This window comes from Nesoenas mayeri (assembly GCF_963082525.1).
Source record: "Nesoenas mayeri genome assembly, chromosome: 17".
Lineage (NCBI taxonomy): Eukaryota > Metazoa > Chordata > Aves > Columbiformes > Columbidae > Nesoenas > Nesoenas mayeri.
Window position 1 is genome coordinate 10,639,052 of NC_137565.1, and position 27,705 is coordinate 10,666,756.

The 27,705-nt window shown below is 54.5% G+C and overlaps 1 protein-coding gene across 5 annotated transcripts in view; it reads right to left on the minus strand.

Moving 5' to 3' along the window:
* Positions 1 to 27,705, minus strand: part of SRRM4 (serine/arginine repetitive matrix 4) — a gene marked incomplete at both ends in the record, with an annotated part of 67,506 nt that overhangs the window by 14,193 nt on the left and 25,608 nt on the right. For 4 of the 5 annotated variants that reach the window (XM_080355316.1, XM_080355317.1, XM_080355314.1 and 1 more), the window contains 6 exons: positions 314 to 400; positions 3,331 to 3,381; positions 4,067 to 4,093; positions 5,060 to 5,131; positions 5,506 to 5,592; positions 7,874 to 8,017. In XM_080355316.1, the coding sequence (XP_080211442.1) occupies positions 314 to 400; positions 3,331 to 3,381; positions 4,067 to 4,093; positions 5,060 to 5,131; positions 5,506 to 5,592; positions 7,874 to 8,017 (468 nt within the window). Of the gene's footprint in view, positions 1 to 313; positions 401 to 3,330; positions 3,382 to 4,066; positions 4,094 to 5,059; positions 5,132 to 5,505; positions 5,593 to 7,873; positions 8,018 to 24,678; positions 24,810 to 27,705 lie in introns of those variants that run through there. The other variant, XM_080355315.1, reaches the window with a different exon arrangement.

The following is a 27,705-nucleotide window of genomic DNA, read 5'->3' on the forward strand; positions in this document are numbered from 1 at the left end:
TTCCTGGGACATCAGCAGTACAGAGCCCTTGGGCTGGGGAAGGGAGACTAGGCTGGAATCAGTTGCCATGGGCTGATCATCAGCCAAGGGGATTAGAAGTGACTGCTGGACTGAAAAGCTGCAGCCACGGCTCCTTGAGGGAAAACTCTCCTGTGGCCAAAACCACAAGAAGCTCAACCCCCACCGTGTGACATATCTGCCACCAGAACAGGATGTTGCTCTGCACAGAGTTTGCGGGTCACACACACTCTCACAATCACATCCTCGAGCCCCCCGGGAAGGACTGCAGGACGCTCAGGGACAGTGACGTTACCTGCTTCGGCAGCTGGGGGAGCGGGAGTCGGAGCTCTCTGAGCGAGAGTGGCGATGGCGATGAGATTTCCGGGTGCGCCCACGAGAGCTTGAAGAAGCAGAGAGGAAAAGCACCATTAGGCTGGCAAACCAGGGGGATGCAAGAGCCAGCAGCTGGAGGCTGAAGTCAATAACATTCAAATCAGAAAGGAGATCTGCATTTTAAAGAGACTGGTGTGTGAAACATTGTGCAGGACACCAAGGCATGAGAAATTCTCCATCCCTTCATAGCCACACTGACCTTAAGGCAAGCCATCTTACCGAGATCTATCCCAGCATTTTAACTACAAGCTATTAGGTTGGCTCTGTAGCCTGCTGGGGGAAGATTTATGCACTAGCATGCAGGAGGGCAGCGGGCAGCTCCAATTCTTTCTGCTTTCAAGAATTCAGAGAGCCATGTGCCTGCCCATCATCCTTCAGCCTGCGCTAAGCCAGGGAACAGCCTGGGACCTTCTCATTGCTGAGCGTCCCTGGGGGAGCACTGTCCCTCCAGGCACCCCATGGCAAAGCTCCAGCCCTCACATTTCTTGCTCCAACCCTCTCCGTAGGGCAGGCTCCTTGCTAAAGAGCAGATGCAGACAGACAGGCTCCAATTAATGCAGGACACTCAGTGACAGCCAGCCTTCCCCACGCTCTCTGCGGTCCAGACAGTCCTATAGGCAGCTCCTATGGCTGCTATATAAAGTACAGCTTTGCTAATGGCAGCCTGCCTTACACACAGCTCCTCCTCAAGGGCAAGGACCATTTTACCTGCCTTCTTACAGGTGTCCAGGCACTGCTGCTGCCTTTTCTGACAGGGCCCCGGGACAGTCACCAGCAAACTGTGCACAGGGACGCAGGTTCTGTGCCCTGCCGAGCTTCCCCTTGCTCCCTCCAGGCGGCTCCTATGGGATGACCTGGCCCCGTTACTGAAGGGCAGTTGCTGCTGGTGCCAAGAGTTGAAGTCCTGCACACAGAGAGCAGGGTGACGTGGTTGACAGGCTACCTGTCACCTCCTGTGCCCAGTCCCTCTCTTCGTTGCCCACCGCAGCAGTTTATTTTAGGTCTGGCAGTGTAACCATCTGCTCAGGCTGGCAGAGCAGTGCCAGCAGGCAGAGCTGGAGATGAGTTGGCTGGTGGGAACAGTCTGCTTTCGTGGCCGCGTTATACCAGGCACTGACAGCATTAACACAACCTGCCTGGACCGCATTTAGCAATTTGCCACTATAAAAACTCAGCAAATCAATTGCTTGAGAACAGCATCTCCTTTAAGATGAAAGGGCAACCTCCCGGACAATTGCTTGAATGTCACCTGGCTGTTTTCTCTGCTGCTTCTCACACCCTATGATTATATTTTTACAAACTTCATATGTTGGGATCCTCCTTCCTTATTTTCATACAGCTGAAATCAGCAACACTGAACATCTCCCCCTCACGGCGTGTATTTGTATGAAAACCCGTGTTTGCTCTTCACCCTCTGCATCAGTCCTTCCAGCTTAAGAGCTTTCCCTTTCTGCAGGAGGAAAAACTGGTCCTGTGTGATTTAGATAACCAGTTGCTCCGCAGTTGCCAAAGCAGTGTGATTATACAAAAATCCTGATCTGAGTTGGCTCATGGGATCCATCTGATCCACACCGTGGAGCAATAAGGTTTGCAGAAACTCGGAGTCGCTCAGCTCTGATTTGTGAGCTGAAAGACGAGGGCTGGTTTATCCCTAAAGAGCAATTCTGGCAGCTCTCCTTCCCACTAGTCGGTGCAAGCAAGGATCTGATCTTTGTTTTTACCATAGTTAAGCTATTGCGTACTGGCCACTGCTACATTGGGTTTGGGAGATTCCTGCTTTTACTGGTAACATAGGAAGCCTCAGTTTTACCACTGGGATTTCTGCGTGCACAGCATAAAACAAAACAAAAAGTGTCTGTGCTACTGAACACCTAGAAATCATATGGAAAAGGAGATGGGCTTTCTGCACACAATAGAGATGGTCTGTGCAGGCAGCACTTGCTCTGCACCTCATGGATTCCCAGTCTTCTCAGTCCCAGTGTATATTGGGGTGACACTGGTGGTGTCATGGGTTATTGTCCCTCTGTCTCCTTTCTGCCTAAGAGCTAAAAGTTGTGTTGGGATGAATTAAAGGGCAGGTCCTACTAATACCAAACAAACCTGCAGAGTTCCATCTGCTAGCCTAGGTTCTGTCTCTAGCAGGGTAGCCCAAGTCCCAGCAAAGCCAACCAGGGGTTTGGTGCCCAGGGTTCAGCCCTACAACTGTTTCCTTGCTTTGAAAAAGCAGGTGAGAAGCTGCAAGTTGCAGTTCCCAGGGGAAAACAGAGAAGAAAGTGTAAAACAGAGAAGGCTTAGAGGCTTTCCTGCCAGCCCCGAGGAACCACATTTTATACCATACCACTTGATTTTCTGCCCCACAGGGCAAGGACTGTGCTCTGCTAACACTCCAGGGCAGATGTGAGCCTCAACCTCTGATTTTTTCAACCTACATCACTTCCATACAATCCCTTCTCTTCCCTAGTCCCCATTGCTTTCTGCTCCCATTCAGATCGTTGGTTGTATCATATATCACGAGTAGCCCCTACTGGAACCTCCAAGAGCAGCAAATAAGGAGGAGCTCAAGCCCTTCTTGGAAAGCGCCCCAGCCTGCCCTCTGGGCACCGCGCTCCACAGATTTGAGTTCATCCTCTCATGCTGCCCTCAGCAGAAAAGCTGGAGTCTCTGCTCACAACTGGATGGATAAGACATTACATCCCTGTGAGATACAAAGAAAGTTCTGAATGAGGTGGCACAAAAGAGAGTGTGAGGAAAGATCTCCAGCAAACCCTCTTCCCTTCCAACAAAACCAGAATTGCTGGTTTTAGTTGCGAAATAATCCTGTCAATTGCTTAGGGCTGTGCAGCAGGCGTTAGCTCCAGGGGACCCATCACATCAAGCATTTCCCAGCCCCGCAGCTCTGTGCAGGCAGGGCAGGGAACACCATGAATCACTACTTACTGTTTCTTGTGTTTTCTTTCTTCCTTTCTCTTACTTTTGGGGCTTGAAGAACTAAATAAGAAATGGCTAATTAATTCAGAGATCTCTGTTCTGATAAAAAGCTGCACAATCACACGTCAATGTCACAACCAGATTGCCCGAGAGCGTGCAATAAAAATGAAAGGGATTAACAATTCTGCTGCAGCACAGGGGGTCTGAGTGCCTGCTGACAAATCTGCCTCGTGGGCTTGGCCAAAAAGGATCCTCAAAGGGATCAGCCATCCTGGCGACTCTGCATTTTCCCATAGAGAAGATTAATACTTTTTGATACTGTACGTACTGGAATCAGGAGAGTTCTTCCAGTGAATGTTTCAAAGATGGGCACTGCTGGGGGATACCAGACTGTGTGCAAATTAAACCGTAAGAGAAATGAAGACTCAAGATGCAGGATGGATGCAACATGGATGAGGTTGCCAGGGGCCACATTATACGGCGAGGTCTTTTTCAGTTATGTGCTTGATTGCACAGGTTGGGCTGGAGACCCGATTCCTGTGGGGTCTGAGGAACACGTGAGCCTGAAAAGGGAGAGGGTAGACCCAGACCCACAGGGAATGGGGGGAGTGAAGGGGATTCCACAAGGAGACGCAGAAGAAAAGTGTCTTCTGCCCCCAGCCAGTGAACATCAACCTTGTGAGATCTTGAAGACACCATTAAGGTCACATTTCTAAGGGACCACGCACACCTGCTTAACTCTTACCTGTGTCTTCTCTTCTTCGAAGATAACCTGCAAGACACAAATATGTACATTGACTACAGGGTCTCACAAAATGGAAAATCTGAATCAGAGATGATGTGCTTGCAGGGGCACAAATGGCACTGAAGGTTCAAAGCCAAGGAGCATCTGACCCAGGACTTCTGTCACGAGATGGCATCCATAAAAGAGGATAAGAATCCCTTCTTAGGAAGGAACTATTTTAAGGGAGTTTCTATAACCTTATCTCTCCTCCTTTCTCCCTCACTTTTATTTAATATTCAAGCTCAACTTTTACCCATTTTTAGTAGCTTCTCTCTTTGGTTCAATGTGTTATAAATACATGAGCTTTCCAAGGGAGATAGCATCCACTGTTCTCTTCAAATACTGGTTTAATGGTTGAGAGTAAACAGTAAAATCTTTGTAATTTTAAAATTTTATTGTGCTCTTGAAATTAAAATTAGGCTTCAGAAGGAGAACATGGAGGCAGCCACCTGGGGCTGGGAGGGAAGACTGAGACGTGGATGGGGTGTGCTGGGCTGCACCTTTTCCTGGTCCAAATGCTGACACATGTTGTGTAGGCTGGGGACAAGGGACAGGAACCAGTGCCAGCCCAGAGCGCTGACCCATTGGTGTCCCGGGGCGGGCGCCATGCGAAACAGGACAGCGGGCAGCGGCTCTGCACACATCGCACTAATTCGGCTCATCTGTCTCTCTTCCCCACACCCCAGCAGCTCATGTTTATCTCTGCTCTGGGTGTGCAGCCCGTTTCGTGCCCTCCTCGCCCAAAGGGACCCCAGCTCTGCGTTCAGCTTCCCCTCCCGCGGGGCTCTGCGCCCTGGGCGGCCATTACGGCGGGTCAGGGGTTGGACACCTCTCTCTGCCCTCCCGTTGCAGAGCTCAACCAGCTGTGACATCAGTCACGTCCCCCCCGACTCATCCGAACCCCCCAAAGACCCCTGCCAGCAGGGAATTACATTTTCACACACAAAAAAATACCTGTTTCTTTTTCGCTTCTTGGAGTTTTTCTTCTTCTTCTTCTTCACGGGCGAGGGGCTGTAGGAGGGAGACCTGGGGAGGGACAGCGCTGTTAGGGACCACACGGCTCCCCATGGCCCTCCCCGGCTACCCCAGCCCTCACCCCCCCGCCAGCGGCATCTCCCCGGGGTGACGAGGGGCCAGGGGGCTCCCGGACCCCCAGGACGGGCTGCAGGGTCACCCCGGCCTGCACGCCCTGAGGGGAGGGCGAGAAAATGGCGGCGCCTTCCTCTACCTGTGGCCAGGGCTGAGACCCCCAGCCCCACACAGGGCTGAGACCCCCAAGCCCCACACACGGACTTGTGGGGTGTCCAGTCTTCATTTTACACACCATATTTTTCCCCCCCACATGCAGCTGAGGGTTTCCTGTCCCCTCCTGTCCCACACCCCACCATGGCCACCCTCACCTCCTTCGCTTCTTGCGGCCGGATTTCTTCCTCTTCTTCTTCTTCCCCCGGGCTGGCAGCAGCGCACGGTCCCCATCGCACGAGGGGCTGAGGAGGGGGACAAAGCCAAATAATTTCAAATAAGGAAAATAAAAGCTGAATCATGGGACTGCTCCTCCCCATCCCCACCTCAGGGATGTCCAGGGCAGAGAGACCAATCTCCATGGTGCACCCGGGGTACAGGCGAGCACCTAATTACCCTCTAACGAATAATTCTGTCACACTTTAAATCAAGTGTCTCCTCTGCGGGTCTAATAGAGATATAATGAGACAGCTACTGTACAGCACAGCAACGCTGGATGATTATTTAAAACATGTTAGCTAAGGTTAACAACTCCGTAACAGATTTATAGGTTTTGTTGCTCTTTGTAAATATGCTTTAAATAATTAATTGGCATTTAATTTGCATACAATAATTATTGCAGCCAGATGCATCTAACTATTATAAGAGACTTGACATATGTTAAATAGCAATTGATGAGAAATATATACATTTATTGAGATGCTATGGTAATTTAACAAGATACAAACCTCTTACACAGTTGTTAAACCCTGGAAAAAAGCCTCCTGTAAATTAATTTATTTTTTAAACATACGACACTGAATTGCATTATATTTCAATGAAAAGCAAATACCATGATTAAATTAATTCAGATCACTGGGCTGAAAATATGACAGATATTCTGTGGCTACTCATTAACCAAAGCAAATGCTTGTAAAGATGGGGAACAGCTGGTGACAGCCTGCAGATCCCCAAACTGATCCCAGATCTGCCTGTGGATCCCCAAAGGGATCTGGGGGTGAACACAACCAGCTCCTCAGGGCTGCTGCAAAAATCACTGTTGGAAACGAGGGTGCTGGGTTTGTGCCTCAGTTTCCCCTCTTCTCACCCCACTGGACACTAGTAGTGTTTGGACAACGCTGTGGGATCTTCACTACAGAAACAACCTGAAAACTGAGCAGTTTCTGCAGAAAGAATTAATGTCATGTGCAACAACAGTCCTAACACAAAGCCAACGTCACAGCACGTTGACCTGTCAGTGGCAGGGGATGTGCAGGGCGAAATCAGGCTCCACCGCCCCAAAACACTTGCACACCCAGGGCTAGAATTACTGTCAAAAATCACACTACCATAAAAATCCAATTGCTTAGTGCTTTTAATACACTTTTAAAAAATTTGATCACTCTGCAAAATGAAACCGTACGCCAACACTTCAGTTGTGAACTGTGAATAACTGAGTGTCGAGTGTTTCCAGTGCAGTAATTCCGAGATGCGAGCACATCACAGCCCCTGAGCAGCACCCAAACACCTCTTCGTGCTCTCCTTCTCCTCCCAAGGACCTCACCAAGCAGCAGAAATGCTGCTATGGGATGTGGCGCACTTTGGGCTCAGTGGGTCTTTTTTCTGCATAAAGGTAAAAGAAATGTCTTTTCCAAGACAGCTTGTTCCCGCTAAGCTCAGACAATTGGCCCAAGGTCAACCTAAGGCTCTATTCTAGACCAGAGACCTGAACACCCATCTCGGCCCCTCTGTTATCAGGATACTGGACCCCAGCACAGATTTGGGGCCCCCAGCAAGCAGGTCTGGGTGCGTCTCAGCCCCCTGGCCCAAGGGAGAAACCTCTGACTGTGCTGTGCAGCCACAGGCGGGTTCTATAGAGCCCTCTTCCCGCTCCCAATATAAAGCTTTTTGTCTTTGAAGTGGAAGTTTTCCCCTCGCACTGATCCGATTTTAATTGTTTCGCCATGATTGTAATCAAAGTCTAATTAAAAGTACACTTTAGATTATTGTTCCGGTTAGCCTGAAATCTGAAGATATGAAATGTGCTGTCTTGCTTTTTCTTTCCAGCATCTTTAACCAAAGGGAGAGGCTTTAATCCCCGAGGCAGTTCAGCAGGCAGGGCTCAGAGACCCTAGTTGCTTAATTTATGATGTTTGATTCATTTCCCCCCGCCCTCCACAGAAGTTGTCAAGGGCTAATGATGAACCGATAAGGGAGCCGTGTCCTAACGAAGCCAGCGCTGCGGGTCTGATCTAGTTGTGAGCAGGGGAATCACTGAGCAATGCAGGCAGGGGTAGCACACAGGGATGCTGGCAGGTCACCCATCTTCCAGCCAGGGCCGCTGGCAAAGGGGCTGTAAGGACAAGACGTGCACGGGAAGCAAACTACAGGATTTTCATAAGATGGCATAACATTTGCCGTACGTTCACACAATCATTTAAGCTCTCACAGACCCCAGCAGGGGCTCAGGCTGCGTAAACAGTTACAGACGCCTTCTCCACCACCCTCCTGCTCCACAGGGACCCTGCTCGTGGCCCTGGCTCCCACCTGCGTGACCTACGGCGAGCATGGCCTCGTCTCTCCTTCCCCTTGGCGCAGCCGTTGGTGGTGGAGCTCTCCTTCACCGCACGGCCACTCGGCTTCTCGGGACGTCTGTCCTCCGCGGGGTACGGCAAGCAGCCGAGTGCCGCACTGCAGGAGCAACAGGAGAGAAAGAGAGCGATAAAGAGCTGTTCTTATGGGTTGCTAATACCCCACCACTCCTCCTCAACCTCCTCACCCGCACTCAGGTGGAAGCAAAGCTCTGGGAGCCAGAGAACATCCCTCTGCCCTGCGCCTACAAATAGGGTGCTGGGCCAGTAAACACGCCTGGTCCTGCTGAAAGCCCAAACTGGAGAACCTGGGAGGGCTCAGCAGAGCTGAGGGGAACTACCTGGGCCAGGCAAGTGCCTGTAAGAGCCCTGGGGAGACCGTAAGAGCTGGTGAGGAGCAGAGCTGGGGCAGGGAACGCTTGTGGTGAGAAGTCTCCAAGAAACATCAGGGCTTGGGCAGGGCAAGCTCAAATGGCAAGAGGAAGCCACAAGGAGAAAACAAACCCAAACAGGTCTGAGCTCAGACACTCAGGAGGAAAGTAAATTGGTTTCCAGGCCCCTCAGATGTTTATTTTGAAGAACAGAAAGATTCATGGAAAGCCATAAACCATACCTGGCAGGGGCATCATGAATGCTATGCTTTTGGTGTCATCCAGAGTACTACTCGAACAAATAAACAAGTATTGGTCTGTCCAAGCCCAACGGGGCTGTGGGGTGGTACCAATGGTGGCCTGGGCTCAGCTGGTGGAGACATTGTCCCCATTTCTTCCCATTATCATTTTGACGCCAATCTCAGGAACATTTAAGCCAAATACAAGTGATAGGGGTCAATGGGGGGAAGCTGGGTAAATTATTTGTGGCCTCGGACATACAGGAGGTGATGGTCCCTATGGTTTTAAAAATCTATTACTCTGCTTGTAATAAATCCCTCAGTCGCTTCCCAACATCTATGTTATTTTTAACCATCCGGGAAGCTACATGGTTAATCGTTTTCTTTGTGCAAGCTAATTAGCTTGTGGCCCTTCCCGAGCCCCTTTTAAGAACAGTCTTCTGAGGCTCAATCATTAGGATCCATTAAAAATGTCCCCAAATTAATGACCTGTGCAAAGTCGGGGCTGGATCAGCTCCAGCAGCGGGGGCTGGAGGGGCCCCGGGCTGGCAGCCGGCTGGGGCAGCGCTGCCTGGCAGGAGGGACCTGGCACGGTGGACGATGTCCCTCTCACCCCCGTCCCCGCTCCCACTAATGGGATTTTCAGGTTCTGGGGTTAAAACACATTGGCCTTGAGGCAAGGAAGGTCTCCTGTCCTGCAACACGCTTGGAACCATTTCTTCTGGGCTTGGAAGTAATTATTGATGGAAATAATTATTCTCCAATCCCATCAAAGGCTGGCTTCAATTCAACCAAATGTTCTCCTCTGATGAATGCCGAGAGTCACTAACACTCTAAACTGGCTGGTAATCCCCTCGCGTTAAGCTCCACAGATATTGAATATACATATAAAAACACAATGTTTTTTTGGTCGCCTTTTGTGATTTTTCATGACCGATATACACATGCTTGCAGTTTGGTGTGAACGATTACCGTGGCCTCAGAGGAGAGGATTATCACACCTTCCCCAGTCCGTCCCCTGCCAGCAGCAGAAAGCAGAAACCCTCTGCGGGTGCTTTGCTGGAGCCGGCGCTGGGAGGGCAGCGAGGATGCTCGGGGCGATGCGGCTGGAAGCGCAGAGGACGCGCTGCCCGCAGAGAGGAAGAGGAGGCAGGAAGGATGCCCAGGGTTTGCCCCGCTGGGGACAAGGCTGCCCCACCGTGGGGCGAGGACCGCAGTTTGTGCATTTGTCCTGGAGGATGCGCTCCTGGCAGCTGCCCGCCCGTCCTGCCTGCCTCCCGAGTTTCTCCCTTTCCAGTAGACAATTCAATTGCTTGCACTCATTTTTCTTTTTTTCTCTCTGTAAAAAACCAGCCTGCCCATCAGACCTGTCCAAAAGCAGCACCGCTGCTCCTGATGGGGAGACCCCACGCAGCAGGACACCCGCCGGGTTGCAAAACATGCCCTGTGCAACCTCTGGCCATGGGCGCTCCCCTTGTGCCTTCCAGCAGCCTCCAGTCCAGGAGGCGTTTTTTGGGCTGACGGCAATTTTTGCCAGCTTTTCAAAGGCTGGAAGTGAAGCAGCAGCTCTCGCCTCTCCCACCAGCCCAAGCCTTTCACTGCTTTTCAGAACCCACCAGCCCATCTCCACATTTTGGTATCAGATTTGAGCTCTCCCGTGTTCTCCTCCCCGAACAGAATGCACTGACAGCAGAGGGAAATGATGCATTGCTACCCTAATAGAAATGATGCTGAAAAGGTCACTGGTGGGAAAGAACCCCAATATTCCTAATCTGAAGGGGGGTGAAACCACGAGGCAAAGGCAGAGGGTGTTTGCTGCCCCAGGGAGCAGAGCTAACTCACACCATCCCCGTTCCTTTATCCCAAGCCCATGGCCAAGTGCCGTCTCATCAGGCCATGAAATGTGTCTCTTGGTGACGCACGCGTCCCTGGGAGCTGAGCCCAGCAACACCCGTCCCCCCTGTACCCGCAGGGACGGGCAGTGGGTGCGGGTTTGGTGTGCACTTGAAGTCCCTGCGTGTCATCGTCCCCTCCCCTGCCCGCAGGCTCCCACGCCCCAGCCCAGCTCCTCTGCCCCTGAAGCCATCTCCTGCCACAAAGCTTTCATCAATCATCCTTCTCCCCTGCAGTAACTCAGCTGCTCCTCTCCAGAGGAGAGAAAAGCAGGAAAATTGTCTTCCTAGTGACCTTCCAGCTGCTGGATGCTGCCACTGCATCACCAACCTCAGCAACATCACCCCTTGCCTCTGCAGGACGGGCTCCAGCAGCGCCAGCCCTCCGTGGCCTGGCTTTGCAAGCAGCAGTGTAAGTGCAGGAGGGCTGGATTGTGCTAAGCAAGCCTTTTATTTTTTATAATGTACTTTACTTTGCACACACAGCTGGGTCAGGTCCCACACGCACAGCCCGAGTGGAGCCTGGTGCCGCAGGGCAGCACGTTGGAGACCCCGAGCACTGACTGCTCTTCACAGACCTGCACCAACAGCGTTTCCAAGCTCAGGACAGAGCGTTTGGAAAACAAATATGGATACTTTACTACCTTGCCCTTTTCAGCCCTGACTGGCTCTACGTTCCCATCATCTCCACAGCCTCTGGTGAAAAGGTAGAAGCGGCTCCAGCCAACCGGAGCCCCCAAAATGAAAAAGGTTGAAGCATCTCTGATGAGCCCATTAGTTGCGAATGTTCCAATGGCATTAAACCGATGATGGATGTCTCGCCTGGGGACTGGGAACATCAGCCTGTGAAAGGACACAAGAATGGGAAGAGGGAGAAACTCCTGTGCCCACAGCCGCTTGCACCACGGATGCTTCCACCACTTCGTAACACTCGAAAAGTGTGAGCACACATGACTGAATCTCTCACCTCCTCTTCTTTCCTTGCCCAGAGGATTTGGCTGCGCAGGAGGGGGCAGACGGCAGGTTGGAGTCCCTGCTCTCCTGCATCCCTGCGGCTCTGCCCCGGGCTCTTGGCCCTGGAGAGGATGGGCTGAGCTGCTTGCAGCTTTTCTGAAAGCCACCGCTTTGGGCTGAGAAGCCTATTGGTACTGGCAAAACGACCCTTTTATTTTCTCTCTTGCTCTCCAGCTTTGCTCATCTGATTGAAAAAGAAAATGGTCGAACTGTTCCTTTGTCCCAGGAGAGGGAGGGGACAGGAAAAAAGGTTGTAAAGACATTTTCAAGCCAAAACTCCAGCAGATGTGTTTACGTAAAGCTCTTTGAAATATGCACTAAAAATACCTCTTCAAAATTAGGAGATGGGAAAAAAGGCAAGTGCTTCCCATGAACACATACACACACAAACACCCCACGGCAGGTTCTTCCCCCACCACATTCAAACCGTTATTATTAGTGCGGCAGGAGCCCTGCAGTTTGTTATTGAAAATTATAATAGCAAATCACCGAGATATTTTCCCTGATTACACAGACTCCAAGCCAGTTCCATTTTAATCTTCTCCCCGCTATTTTTTCCGTGCATCAGCAGAGGCACCAGCTGCAGAAAAGCGCGTGGTTTTCTTGAGACAGTTTAAGCACAGAAGGGAAATACAATTCCGTAATACACATTTTTCATCCAATTTTTGCCAACTGTGACTCTCCTCCCCCTCCTGCTCCCAGGAACATGCGTCCCGCTGCAAGCCCAAACGCAGCAGCAGCTCCTTTTGCTTCTTGGACTCCAGAAACGTTTAACGACCACTCTTATCACATCCCAGGCCAAAAAAGCAGCTTGGCTTTTTATTTTCCAGCAGCTGATTTGCTATGCATGGTTGAAGCAGAACAGAGGAGCTTCCCTGCTGGAAGAGGCCCAGGGTGGGTGGCAGATGCTGCGGGGGATGCTGTGTGGCCGCAGCCCGCGGGGACGGCTCTGGCCCGGGCACCAGCTGGCGGTGGCTCCCGTTGAGCCACGAGGGATGGACAGCTCTGCTGGAGCGTAAAACATGGGGGAAAGCGATGCTAACCTGGACCAACTTAGGTAAGGTAAGGCAGGAGGGCGAGCACAGCCCCTCCATGTCCCCACGGCTGGGTCTCCTTCTCCCTGGGGACACTTCCCATCCCTCAGCCCTCCCAGGTCCCGGCTGCCTCATGGGGCTCAGCGTCACCTTCCCTCGCTGCCAGCAACCCGGGATGGCTCTGCCACCCGCCTGCCAGCAGCAGCGGCGATGAAGCCCAGGAATATGGCAGGCGGGCATATTGTTTCTAAAGGAAACCTGGACCGCTGCCCCATCTCGAGCGGTTTCTCCGGCATCTTGTGCCTCCCACGCTGCCAGCTCTGAGGTCCCTGCGGTGCTTCGCGCCACACAGCACCTGCACGCTGTGGGACAATCCTGTGCCTTTCCTATCCTCCAATCCTCCTCAGACAAACACCCTGCAGGTTCCCACGCCTGTAAAGGAGCCAATTTTCTCCTCCGTCAGGGAATAGGAAGGGAGGCTTGGCTTCTCGCTGGTGCCTGCAGGCAGAGCCAGCAGTGCTGACGCTACCCTGAGCTGCACCACGGCACAGGAGCCCTGCACACCCCGACCCACGGTCTGGGGCACTCCAGGGTTTAGAAACAAAAACACAACTAAAGGAAGAGAAGCGCTGATCTCTTTGGAGGTCACTCTCTGTGGTGGCAGGGACAGGGGACAGGATGCCACATCCACGGCGCTTGATCACTACGGGTGCTCTCTGCGATGTGCCCATTCCCTCCTTTGTCCAAAAACCCATGCTGTTTGGTATGGCGAACAGCAGCAAACTAGTGTGTTTGAGAATAACACAGCTTGTTAAATTTTAATCAAATAGGGGACTGTAAGTCCACAGTTACCAGGAGCTCCTGGGAGCGCTGAGAGATCACTTTAAAAATGAATTAGTAATAAGGCATGTTAGAGGCAGCAAGGAGAAGACGGCTGGAGATCTGCACTCAGAGCAGCAATGCTCCATTTGCCACTCACACAAACCTCTTTCCTCCTCTTCCTTAATTTTCTTTTTTGTGAATTACCACTGGAAGAACAGGGGAAAACACACTGGAGGCCCCAACACTCGGATAACTCCAAAAAACCCCAACCTGTTCACACAGCTAACGAACAGCAATCCCAAGGGCTCAACTTGAAACGACTCCAACGTTAAAAAATGCTCATTTCCCCCCAAAACAGATCTGCTGGTGCGTTCGAATAGGCGTCCCCAACCCGGGTGTCCTGGGGCACAGGGGTCCCTGGACACTCTCCCATTTGAGACTTGTCTCCTGAGCTTCCATCCCACTAGGATGCCCAGGGCCACGTGGGGCCGGGAGGGCTCAGTGACACCACGAGGAGCAGATGTCCCCGCTTGGGGACGCGTGGGCAGCAATTAGCTCGCGTAGAAAGGAATGAAGCACCAGATTTCTCCTGCCGGTGAGACGAGCCTGCAACGTTCCCAGCGCAGGAAGGGAGATGGTAAATGGGCTTTAACCCCCCCCGCGACATCCTGCCGGGGGATTTTATGGCCATAAGAGCCCCTGTATCACATCTCCTACATCAGCGGAGCTGGGAAATTGCAGAATTGCAGCTTCATGGGTGGGAGATGGGTCAAACTAAACCCTCCTTCCCCATGACACCCCGTGGTCCCATGGGAAACACCTCGGTGGTCCTGCCAGCTGCCCAGGTGGGACTGGTGAGGGGGTTTTAAGTCAAGGAGAGTTGTCCTCTTGTCCTTTTATCCTCCTGCTGTACTCCAAGGAGGGAGAGGTTGGCACTGGGGTGCTCGGTGCTGCAGCACCCGGGGCTATTTGGGGGTCAGAGCCAGAAAAGAATCTCCCGTCACTCCCAGGTCTTCTCCCCATCCATCCACACCACCCCGCAACTCTGAACATTGTTTTAAATCATCCCAAAAAAGCAAGTGGGAGGATATTTCTTGGCTTGCTGTTCCCTAAGGAGAAGGTTTGGAGGAGGAAGGTGGGAGCCCCTGGCAGCCCCAGCCAGGAGGGGCTGGAGAGAATCATTTCACTTTTCAGCACATCCATCTTTAATTGGGTGTAATAATAATTTCATGGCTTGCTGGGATTTGTGAGGCTGAACTAATATTTGTAAAATGCTTCGCTATCCTCAGCTGAAAGGCAATCTAGAACAGCAAAGCCCCAGTGTTATTCACATTTGGATAATCCAGAATTATTCATAAACAAAATCAAGATTATGCAAATATATTCATTAGTTCTCAGAACACCTCCAGGAAAATAGAGGAATTAGTCTTGTTAACAACTATATATTATGTAAGCGTGTGTCTAAGCATGCACAAACCCTGCGCTGTTGGTGCTGGGGCACATTCACCTGGGACTCATCCCAGGATCTCGGAACGCTGGAGAACAAGGGCTCAATCTGTACAAAACAACCCTCTCAATTTTGGGACACCCCAATGTGCTACCGCAAGTAGCAGCACCCAGCACAGCCTTCTGCACATGTTTTGGGGTCCCACCGGCTGCTTTTCAGCCGAAACACAGAGACATCCCCAGCGTCCCATCTGCACCCCACGGACAGCCCAAGCATGAAAACCATCACCGTATTCTACCCAAAACAGCTTTTCCTACCCAAATGAGGATTTTTATCATATGTGCAAGGCCAAGAGGCTGCGGGGGGATTTGGATGCAGCCTCCTCACTCAGGACCTATTCTTTTTGCCCTGTACAAGCCCAAACCCCAATACAGCTTGTGCCCAGCTTGGCTTTCCCTGTGCAATGCCACTGTCTATTCGGGGTGTGCTGGGAAAGGGGAGATAAAGGCGCACTGAAAATACCACATGGTTTAATTAATGCCACATGCCTTTCACGCCATAGGTTGTGTGGATTGTTAATTATTTTTATAAAGAAAATAATTAGTCCCAATCAAGGCAGAAGCTCTCCAGAATTACAGCTCATTAACTGCTCTCACATTTTTCTGTTCTATAAAAAGTCATGTGGCGCTGATGAAAATTATAGACCCTCGGAACCAGCATTAAATACAAATTCAGACAGTGTTACCATCCTATTACCATCAACCGCATCGACTTGGCTTCGGTAATTGCAGCTGGAGATGAAGTGCAGGGATTTCTGCTCTATACAATCTCTGAAAACAAGCACTCTGCCCATTAGTTTGCCGGAAACAATGTGACACCAAGGCCCAACTAAGTATGTCCCCAAGGCGATGACAGCCACCAAGGAGAAAGGGGAAAGCAGGGTGGCTGTGCTGGGGATGGGAAGATGAGGGTTGCTTGGGTTCAGTTTGGCTCTGGTTGGCGACAGGGCCGCTCCTGCACAGAGCAGGGGCACCATGCAGGTCTGGTGTTCGTTTAAATTAGGAAGATGAACCAGCTAACGATGCAGCAAATCTGTCCTATGGCCTGTGGTAGCAAAGCGACCAGGTCCAAGCGATGGAAAGAGCTAGGGAAGGCAGAGGGGACAAGGAGCAAGCTTTAAGCAATGCGATTATCCTCCTGGGGAAAACAAGATGCAGAGGGATGCTCTTGTCGGGTTTGCGGGAGCACCTCCCAGCATCTCCCCCTGGACCGTCCTGGTTCAGGCACCGCGCTGGGGCCGGCTCTATCGAACGCCGCAGAGGCCTCGCTCAAAGCCTAATTGAGAGAAATCACAGCACGTTAAAGGCAGTTCAGGCCGAATCGATACCGCCGGGGTGGGGAGGGCGAGCGGGGGGAGCGGGACGGTGGCCGTGTCCCAGCGCTGGATCTGCAGGCAGGGCTCAGGCTGCGGCTGCGGGGTTCGCTGCCCGATTTTCTGCTGCAGAAAGGCAAAACAAGACCCGCCATCCTCTGCTCTGCGCGGGACAAACCCGGCGGCAGCGCAAGGCGAGGGTTGGCAGCGCAGCCCATAGCAGAGGAGATGTTCGTCCTCAGGATCCTGCTTTTCAGTTTCCATTAATCAGGGATGAACGTGCCTTCGGTGGCACTGCAGCCCAGCAGAGCCGGCAGGCAGCTCTTCAGCCCCCGAACTCCTACTGCAAATTAACCCACTCATCCCCATGGCGGCAGCTCCCATGCAGAGAACCTGCCCTAGAGCATCTAAGCCTGCTTGGAGGGATGGGGATATTGGGGCTGTGGGTGGAGAAAACACTTCTGGGGAACCTTTGAGGGGAATCAGGTAGTAACCACTGGAACAAGGCAGCAAATAGTGGGGCCAAACCTGCTGCTGGCATGTGCTGCGGGTGTTGTGCCTTTGGCTCTGTCCCCCAGGTGCCGAGATGCTCCACAGTCACGGTGAGGGCAGGGACAGGGACACAGGTACCCGACCCAGCACAGCCGCAGGCAGGGATGTATGTGCCTGGAGCACAAAACGGCTGTGTCTGCCAGCCTGGGCTCTCCAAAACACCCCAAAACCCCTCCAAAACATCTGAACGACAATCTTCACCTGTGCTGGCTCCTGAAACACACGTGGGAAACGTTTAGGAGAGCACAAGCACTGGCCCAAAGCAGTGCCAATGTCTTCACCAGCCATCGGACAGAACAGGCAGCTCAGTCACTGTATCTGGGGATGCCCTGGGATCCTGGGGAGATGCACAGAACTTGTCCTGTGTCCTGCAGAGCTCAGCCCTGCACAGGGACCCCCAGGGCAGCCAGCCAGGGGCTGGGGACACAGGGCCAGAGAAGGTCACAACAGATCACGTCCATCCTCAGTTAGCAGGCATAGCTCATGTGCCCCACTGCTTCCGGGCGGGCTGGGCTGCAGAACGGCCCTGTGTCTGCAATGATCATCAGCTCCCTTTGCTGCTCCTCCACCAGCGCTGCCCACCCAGACCCGCTGCACCTCCTGCTCCCGCACGCGTCACCCACCATCGCCCTTCAGCAACTCCCTCACACGCAGTGACAGACAGACAACGGGGCAGGCGGCTGTGACAGGCAGATAGCTGCATTTCTACTCCCCCCCAATATGTTCCCGATATCAAAGTATTTTGGCAAACAAAAACCCATCTCTTGGAAGAAGCAGCGCTGAACCCACTTGTCTTGCTTCACCCCATCATAATGAACCTGGCCATGCTCTGATCAACACAGCGGGGATGTGACGAGGGCAAATGCTCTCTAGGCAATAGGTTTGCAGGGCTGAAATCACCAGTCTCAGAGGCAAATACCCTCCAGGGGCCAAAGCTTGAACAGCCCTTCCACGCTCGGTGTGCCACGGCTGCCCCGCCGAGAAGGGCTGCCCACAGGCTGCAGGTGATGGAGCAGCAGAGAATAAGTTATGATATATTTACGTGCTACTATACGCTAGTGTTAAACATGCACCACTTTGGTGGGTGGTTGGTTATACGGCAGCTCCAGCTGACCCACAGATTAATTCAGCAGGTGGTCTTTAACTGCGAAATCTCGCTTAATGCAAAAATATTTCTCTTGCTGGGCAATAGGTAATTCCTCATCCTGACAGTAACGCAGCTAAAATCATAGCCACCTTCCCCGCTCTCCTCCAGTCACATCCCAACATGCACATTCCCAAGCACCCACGGGCACGGAGATAAATTCAACACAACTAGCCCACTGCCAAAGTGCCATCGAGTTCCACCGAGATGACGTGCTGCTGGAATTTGGTGTTAGTGGCAGAGAAAACTCATTTTCTCATCATGGCCAGTGGGTCTCGGAGCTTTTTCACCACTTGCACGTGAGGTGGGCAACTGATATTGACCCCCAGGGCTCACCAGCACAAAGGTCTTTGCAGCCCGCACCAGCACCCCAACCCCTGTGCCCTCCCTGGTGCCCCCGCTGTCACCTCTGCCCCACACAAAGCCCTCAGCCTGGGCTGGGCAGCAGCAGCTGCTGCTTCTTTCATTAATGACAAGACATAAATTAAACATGAAGTGTTAAATGGGTCATCAGTGAAGCAGTTAGTCCTGACCCCGCTGCCTCCCGCCCTGGCCACGGGCTGGGAGACCCACCTCAGCCAGCCTGAAACACCAACAGAGCTTTGAATAGATATTTTTTCCCAACTTTTCTTTTCCCTAAGCCCTTCCTGCAGTCCCTGCTGCACTGGCAGGCAAAGTGCTACCGCCACGTGCAAAAAACCCTGCTATTTTTAAACTCCCACTGTTTGTCAGCGCTTTCGGCTTGAGTAGCTGATGCAGAAGCCGGTTTTGCAGCACCCAGCATCCCGCAGAGGGTCGTGTGGCCTTCGCTGGGCGATGGTGGCACCAAGATGTGGACACTGGACCTGGGCACGCTGCTGGAGGGGGGGTCCTGCCCCCACAGCCCCGAGCACAGGCCAAACCCAGCAAAGCCCCGGCAGCACCTGCAGCCCAAACGCGGGTGGGCTTTGCTGCCTGAGTTGGGCTTTGCTGCATGAGTTGGGCTTTGCTGCCTGAGTTGGGCTTTGCAATGATGAAGAGGTTTCAGTGGCCGCAGGGAGAAAAGGAGGAAAAATAAATAAATAAATAAATAAAAAGAGAGAAGGAAAGGGTGGTCATGCATGAAATGATTTCATTTCAGTGACACGGGGTTTGCCTTTGATAAGTTCATCTTATAGAAAAATGTACTTATAGAAAGGTCCAGCCACCAAGCACAGAGCTGTGCGAACGGGATAGGAATGGAGCTGAGGAGAAAAGGGCTCAGTTCCAGCCACAGCCCTTGTGGAAGGAGAAATCCCCTGTGTCTGGGTATCGGGAGGGAACCCCCCCACACACAGCTGGGGACACAGGACAGGACTGGCTGCCCTGGATGGCAGAGGCAGGATGGTGACAGCAAGGGGACAATGACCGCAGCACCCACCGGTAGGCAAAACTCCTTGGCAATCCCTGGAATCGGGGTGGCTGCTGCTATTATTTAGGGCCTCACAGCCCTTAATATTTATTATTTAGACCGTGAGGGAGGGATGCGAATGCATGCACGGGGTTTCAAAGCTCTGCTCTGCTCCTTCTCCAGGGATGGGACATGAGAGGTGACAGGGGCTGGCCGGACCCGGTGCAGGGACAGGCATCGGCCCCACAAGTCCCTAAAACCATTTTGTCCTGGCCTGTTGCTCCACACTTGAATACCTCTATGAAACAGCCTCATTCAAGACACAGGGACTCCCCGATAGCCAGGGAAACATCTGTAGGAGGTTTTGTTCAAGGGTGAAACCAAATATTTCTACAAAAATGATTCTCCAGCCAGCCAGCGAACTCACCCCCCTTTTGCTTTCTTCCCCATAGTTTCATCTCTCATCTGAAGAGGAGGATGATGAGAGGAGATCGATACCATGCTTGCCCCAGCCCAAAGTCTCTAAGAAGACCCCATGGGTGGGTTTGGGCGTCTCTGAGGGCTTCCAAAGGTCCCTTTTCTTAGGTGCTTGTCCACCATCCCATGCTGGGTCACCTGGCTAAGGCACCCATGGGTGCTGAGCCCAGCTGTGCCACCCAGCACTCACTGCATCCCACCCAACCCAGGGCAGGTCCATCCTGCCAACACGCCAGCAAGCCCACCCCTCTGGGGACAGAGGTGTCCCTCACTCATCCTGCCGGGGCAGCCCGCAGGAACACAGTCCCCAGCACTGGTCCAGCAGAGAGGCAGGTGGATGGGGCCAGGGGGGAGGAGGAGGAAGGCAGCTCTGCAAACAGCAGGGAGTGGGTCCCATGGACATCCCTGGCTCTGCCCCTTGCTCACTTCGCCCCAGCTCCCCACAACCTCCCCCCAGCTCCCAAGCTGCCTAATTAGCTCTCCCCACTCCCACCGCCAGCCAGCTGGAGCCGGAGGGCAGGGACAGACAAAAGCCTCCCTATTGACAGTCCCCCCCCCGCCCAGGAAGGGGCTTTTCTTCTCCCCCTCTGCTTTTCTTTTCAAGCCCCTCTCCCCCCAGCTTGGGCCGGGGCCACGGGCTCATTAGCGCCTGGGCTCGTTGGGAGCAGATGGCAGCCAGGCGGCTGGCGTGGCCGGCCCTGCCGCCGCCTCTTCCCGCAGAGCAGATGCCCGACAAGGGGGAGGATTAACGGGAGCGGGGGGCCATGTGCCGGAGGGATGGATTCCGACCCAGGGGCCACCAGCCCATTCGGGATGAATGGGGTTCAGGGCCACTGAAGTGTGGCCAAGAAGCCAGAGGTTGGGATGGGTGAGAACTGGTCAACCCACTGGGTACTCTACACTCAGCTAAAAGTCACAGGGGACTTGCAGCTGCCTTTTTCCCCTCACTGGGGACATGCTGACCCCAGCACTGCCCCTGCCTGCTCCCAACACAGCCGGGGAGGACATGCCACCCTTGTCCCAGCAGGTTTGCAGCAGTGGCATCCAGACCCATCTCCAAGATAACCTGCCACAGCAAACCAGGGAGCAAAACCGCGTTTAATCCCACTTCAGCCACACACCTCCCCCTTTGTGCGCAACACGCTGTGGGGGATTAAGGGTTAAAGCACAAATCCCCTGCACTGCCCCGACGTGACCCACTTAGGCCATCTGGCAGGGAGGGATGCAGGAGCCGCCTTTCTCCCAGCGCTGCTGGTGCTCACCCGGCATCACCCACTGCTCCAGGAGCTGATACCAGCACCCCAGCCCCAAACACTGCCCTCGCTTTGCGTGGAGAAGTGGATTTCAGCTGAGTTTGGGGTGCTGGGACAGAGCCACGACGGGCCATGTGGCAGCAGACAACACAAACATCCCCGAAAGCATCCTCCAAGCTCCCAGACTGCCACCAGCTCTGAGTCCCAGGGGGACCCTGGAGCATCTCCCATCTTGGCTGTCCCCGACACTCGCGGGTTCCCCAGCAGACGGGCACTGATGAAACACACAGCAGCACTGGGAGAAGTCAGACCAGCGACTGCGAAGGGGCTCCAGTCACCACGCTGTGGCCAAGGGCATGGCCAGGGAAGAGACACAGACAAAGCCCAGCCAAGACGGGGGAAGATGGATCCGGGTTGTAGGGCCAGGGCTACAGTGTGACAGCGATACCTTGTCCCCAAAGGCTGGGCAGAGACTGGTAGCACCTTATCATGGGAGGTGAAGCCTCACCGAGCCCAGCATGGGGAAAGGTTAATTAGAAAAGCCCCTTTCCCCATCACCTCGGCTTTTCCTTTCACACTGCACACTGGTCAATAATCCATTTACTTTGGCAGAGCCCTGCTCTGGGCATGAAGCTGTGTTGGGGGCCGACTCCATGGCCCCCCCAACCCTGGCAGGATCGTGGGGGAAGGGATTAATGTATTCTTTTGTTTCAGGATGAACTGTGGGTTTAGCAGAGCTTTAACCCTCCAAACCTCCCAGAGAGCTTGTTAGGAATTTAGAGGGAAGAAGCTTTATCTCTGGGACGAGCAGCAAGGTGGTGGCAAGGGATGGGGCACAGGGCAGAGCGGGCTGGAAGGGGGGAAAAGCAAAACAAACACCTTCTGCCCTGGGAACTCCACCGCTGCCCCACAAGGATGTAGGATTGAGCCCTTAGCCATGTCCAGGGCACTCTGCGAGGATGGTTTCAGGTTATGCCCACTGTGGGGGCTCCCAGCAAGACCCCCATGTCACAGCTGAGCCCCTTGGCACCCCTCAAGGGTACAGGTTCAGCCAGCAAAAACTGATGGGGAGATGGACAGTGCTGACCTAGAAATCACACCATCGCCTCCACCACTGTGGGAAGCGCGGGGCCAGATCCAGGGCAGAGATCTGCGGTGTTTGCAGAGGAGCAGCTGTCAAGTGTGGGAGAAAACAGGAATCCAGATGGTCATCTTAATTTTTCATTTGGCTAACTGGTCTCCTTCTCTCCTCTCTGGTGCGCTCAGCTTGCTAGCACCGCAGTCATTTGCTCTTAAATTAGCCAGGAGCATCGTCAGGGAAAGAGAGGCCGATCAGAGCAGCGGCGCAGCAAAACCTTCAGGAAAAACAAACCCAGAGCGGAGCCGGGCACCGAGACAGCTGTGAGAGGAGCCGCCACAAACCTCAGGGCAGTTCTCCCAGGGGATGTGGAGCAGGAGCCAGGCTCTGGCTAGTGTTGGGCTACAAACTTGGTGCCAGCTTGGGGTGCTGGAGGTATCACTGTGCACCCGATGGGGACCCACTGAGGGCCCTGGGGATGCAAGATCTGGAATCTCGTAGGCGCGATCCTGGCAAGACAAGAGCCTCGGGCTCCCGGCAGAGCCTGGCGCGATGCAAACCAAACCGGCAGCCCTTCCGAGAGGAGCCAGTGACCGCGGTCCTCCTGCTCTCCCAGCCTTCAGCTTCAGCCCCCCGGGCAGCAAAGCCCCTCCATGGCACCGGGGAGCATAAGTACCCCACAGACCCCATGGAGAGCCCCGGCAGAGCCACCCCCGCTCCACACCTGTAGGGAGGGCGGTGGTGCAGATGGCTGCATGGCAGGGAACATCCTGGGGCCCTGGTCAGTGGCACACGCTGCCAGGAGACAAAAGGAGATGGGCTGCATCAACACGGGGACTCAGCGGCATCGCAGCCGGCTGCACAGAGCACACCCTGGCTCGGGGACCCTGTTGTGCAGGACCTGCTGGTGCTGAGGTGCAAAACGTGGCAAAGCCGAGCTGGCGGGTCCATTTTGCCATGTGCTGACAGCACCTGACCCCTGCACAGACTGTTCCCCTCCTGCCAGAGCTGGCAATGCTGGCGAAACAGAGAGGTGCATGTATTCGTTAACTTTTTAACACAGCTGCAAACCCTCCTGCCACGGTTCTCAGCCCGACTGGGATGTCTGCGACAATTCAGATTGCCGCGCCGAGCTGTACATCACTCCTGGTACTCGGGCTTGCTGTATTTCCCCAATGTCCTAGTTTGTTGCCTCATTACATCTCAACTGCAAGATATTTAAGCAGTGAGGTTCACTCAGACACATTGAGGCAGCAGAGCCAGCCCCCAGCCCACTGACAGCCCCTTTGGTTGCCGACCACAGCCCGACATACGGGAGAAAGAAGACATGGTGGTTCCTCTCCCCCACGAAGGCTGAAGCCCTGCAAGCACTGCCCGTGGAAACAGGATTTGCTTTTCTGCTTTGGAAGCCTAAGCCGTGCCTTTCCCAATTTTCTACCCTGATTAATGGCAACCAGAGAGATTGTAAAAATTCATACTTGGGCAGCTGGGCTGCGGGGGCAGACGTGATCTCCCTGTTTCACAAGCAGTGGGACCCCGTCCCCATCACCGCTGCAGCTCACCCTCTCTGGAGCAGGAGGCATCCGAAACAACTCGCTCCCTGCGAGCACCTGCTGTTCAGTACAAGCTGAGCCCCCAACACCCAGAGCCCCTCTCCTGTACCCACCCATCGCCTTCCTGAAACTTCATGTTGTTCCCTACACCAGGGGGGAGTGCCAGCAGTAGAAATACAGAGCAAAGAGAGGAGAATCAGCAAAAGCCTCCTTTCCTCACAAAAACAGCGCAAAGGGGATATTTTTAACCAACATTGAGACAGCCAGCAAATTAAAACGAGTCTAAATCCAAGAGTGCATTGTTGGGAGGAAGACACACGGGCAAGGGTAACCAGGATAACCTGGCTGAGTGGTTCGGAGTGTATGATCAGCCCCTTTGCCTTGTTTCGTGGGGTTTGACCCCTGCTCTGCCTCTGGCAAACACGGGGGGCACGGGCCCCGCCAGGAGCAGGAGGGACAGGGCAGGCAGGCACCAGCCGAGCAAAGCTGAGACCGCTCGGCTTGCAGACTTGGAGGACACCAGTCCCACGGCTGCCCCGCTCCACGGCTGTGTGTGGGTGTCCCGGGCAGCGGTGGTCTCCAGGCTGCACCTCCCTGGGGTGCATCAGCCTCCCCCATGCACCAAAGCAAGGTCCAGCAGGCGGAGGGGGATGTTCCCCTCCCCAGGTGTCACCTTCCCAGGAGTGCACAGTGCAGGAGCAACACAGACACAAGACAACCAGCAGGCCACCCACCACGGAGGTCTGCAAGGCAGGGATGGAGGTGACCACACTTTCTGGCTGATGACCCCCAACACTGCCCCCCGCTCCATAGCCCAGCTAGAGCTTTCCAGGCCCCCCCGCAGCAACCTGCAGCCAGCTCCCAGGCTCTGAGAATGACCTGCCAAAGTCTACCCAGCCCGGTCCCCTCCGGAGCACAGCACCAGCCCCGGGAGGGGGCCCCGCCAGCCAACAGCCCCCTGCCCCAGGCACGGGGGACCCCCAGCTCCAACAGTCCCCAATTGGGGTGGGGGGAGGAGATGCCCTAGACCCTCCTGATAGGGGGGGCACTAATGGGGGTGAGGAGGAGGCTCGGGGTGGTGCAGCCCCAGCCAGAGGCGGGATGGGGGGGTGTCCCTGTGCCCCCCCGCCCGTGCAGCCCTTACCTGGGCAGCGGCTTGCGGGCCGTGATACTGGCCACGATGATGCTCTCGGGTCGCGGCGTGGCCACGGCTTTGAAGGTGCCTCTCCAGAACTTCTCGAAGAGCTGCTTCTCGCCCTGCTGCACGCTGGCCATGGCCTCCCCCGGGCCCCCCCGTTCTCCGCGTTGCTGAGCGCTACATCCCCCGCCCGGCCCCGGTACCCCCCGGCTCGGCCCCGGGAGCCCGCCCGGCGCTGCCCCGGCTGGCGGGCAGGTTTGCGGCCCGACCGCCCCCGCCGCCCGTTTTGTGCCGCCGAGGCGGGGAGAGGGGCCGGGCCCGCCCGCCGTCCCTCCCCGGCACCGCCTCCCGCCGCTGCGCCCGGAGCCGCGGGGAGCTCGGCCCGGCCCGGGGCTGCGACCCCCCCGCCGGTGTCAGGCGCAGCTCCCGGGAGGAGCCGGTGGCCCCTCTGCGGCTGGGTTCGCTCTGCCCCGCGGAAAAGCCGCGCTGGGGCAGGTGGCTCCTGGGGGGTGTCAAGCGGCTCCCACCCTACAGGCAGGTTTTGCACCCTCCCTCACAGCCCCGTGTCCACCCTGGTGTCTTTGCAGTCATAGAATCGCAGAACTATTTTGGTTGGAAAAGATCCCCAAGATCGAGTCCAACCATTCCCCCACTCCTGACACTGCCCCATGTCCCTGAGAACCTCATCTCTGTCTGTCCAACCCCTCCAGGGCAGCCTGTTCCAATGCCCCACAGCCCTTTGGGGAAGAAACTGTTCCCAACATCCAACCTCAACCTTCCCTGGCGCAGCTTGAGGTCATTTCCTCTTGTCCTATCACTTGTTACTGGGGGGAAGAGACCAAACCCCCCTCGCTACCATCTCCTTTCAGGCAGTTGTAGAGCGCGAGGTCTCCCGTCAGCCTCCTGTTCTCCAGGTTTTTTCCACAGAACTCTCCTTGCTCCATCCCCATCGTCACCTTCTCCAACCAAGGAACCACTCCAGCTCACAGAGGATCATGGGCACCCCCACACCTTGCCCGTTGTGGAGCACAAACCCACCAGCCCGTGCCCCCACGAGTCCCCGTCCCATAACACACACCACCAGTAGCCTTCATGTTTGCCCACTCACAACTGTTTGTCAGACACGATGGAAGAAAGAGGGAGAGCTCAGAGCTACCAGCTCAGATGAGAAAACAGCTGGAAGCTGCAGAGACCTCTCTATAACTGGTCCATACTGGGACCTGTATGGGGAGGAGATTTTGGAAAAAACTCCCGCCCTGTTTTCCCCCCCCATCCCTTCCCTGGTGAAGGACAGGGCACGTTGCTCCTTGGCCCCAGCAATGTGGTCCTAACCAGCTCAGAAAAACAAGACCTCACCTTGCAGGGCAGGATTGGACCCACCAGGACCGGGTACGTGCAGCAGGGAAGGGAAGGGCTGGGGCGGCACAAGTGTGGTGCTGCTGTTTCCCTTCGCCTCTGCACCCAGTACAATAAAAGCGTCTTTAGGAGAAAATGCTTCTTCTACCAAACGCCTTGAAGCACAAGTGAAAGCTGGTGACCTTGGGTGAATGAGAGTCTCTATTGTGCCTTGGAAACCCGCACGATACATTTATGTAAGTGACGGGGAGATAATGGAGCCAGGAACAATAGGTGGTGGGAGCCGAGGAAGAATGAAAATCACAGAGAATCTCAATCCCTTTCTTCTGTTAAATACAAAATTAGCAGAAGGCTCATCCTGACTCTGTTGTGTGTCAAACTCCTCTTTCCCTGCTCCCTTTTCCTTGCTGCTCCCGGTGCCAGGGCTCTGCCCCGCCGGCACCCGGGGACAGGTGACCCTGAGCTGTGTCCCCACGCCGAGAGACACAAAGCGAGAGCCCCGGCGGCACGCGCCGGCCGGCGGCAAAGGGCTTTGTGCTGCGAGGCCGTGACCGCCTGGAGACGGATGCCGGGGAGGCAGCGGGAGCGGGCACGGATCCAGCAAGGCTTTATAGAAACGCTGTCAGCTCTGCCAGACATCGCCTCAAAAGCTCGATAGGGAAGGATGACATTCAGGCACGGCAGAGCGATGCTCGCTGGGAGGCTGCTCCCCAGCCCCCCCTGAAAAACCACCCAGAGGCGACGGGCACTGCGTCGGGGTTGGGAAAGGCGGCCGTGAGCTGTGGCTCTGCTCTAGTGCAGGGCACATCGCACATGCCGAGGGCAGGAGATGTCAGAACGGGGACCCTCCAGGGACTGTCACAGCCAGCAAAGGGCAGAGCAGAAGGAGCAGGAAAAAGGCTTGAGAGGTCTAGAGCAGCCACGCTGCAAAAACACAGCTGGGGGGGCACAGAGAGCACCCTGGCAGACACAGCAGGGATCCGCCAGCCCCAGGTCAGCCACCCACCAGCACCTCATTGTCACCTCCTGCACATGAGCGGGGACAGGCACCCACCACCCAGACGAGTCCAAGCCTGGGTTTCCTCTGGCCCTTCCAGCCATCCCCATAACACACAGTCTGCTCCTTAGGAGCCTGTTTCCCTTCACAGCACATTGAAAATCATCAGAGAGATCAGCTGTAGGTACACACATGCCCTGGTCTCACTGTTTTGTTAGCAAATGACCCAAATGTGGGGTGCACTGTCACCCCAGCCCTCTGCTTGGGGCTCATTAACCAAATACCCTGCAAGGCATTAGCTCCTGCACCCCCCTGGGCTTTGCAGAATGAGTCCAACAACCCACATCTGCAACCAGGGTCCTCTTTGCACTCCAGGGCACTTCACCCCCTTCCACCAGCAGTCCTGGAACAGCTCTAAACGCCCTAAAATTAACTACCAAATAAAAGGAATAATAAATGTTTGCACTATTAAATTAGCAGCACGGGTGGCGTGTGGGCAGGAGGAAGGCTGCGATCATTACAAGAACCCTCTCTCCTGGCATACTTTGTGGAGACATCAGCGAGCCAATTAAGCAATTGGCTCCGTTAACAGAGGCTCCTAGGAATAGACTTCCCTGCTATAGAATAACTGCGCTGTAATAAATTGCCTCATAAATAAGCAGCCTGAAAAAAAGCGTTAC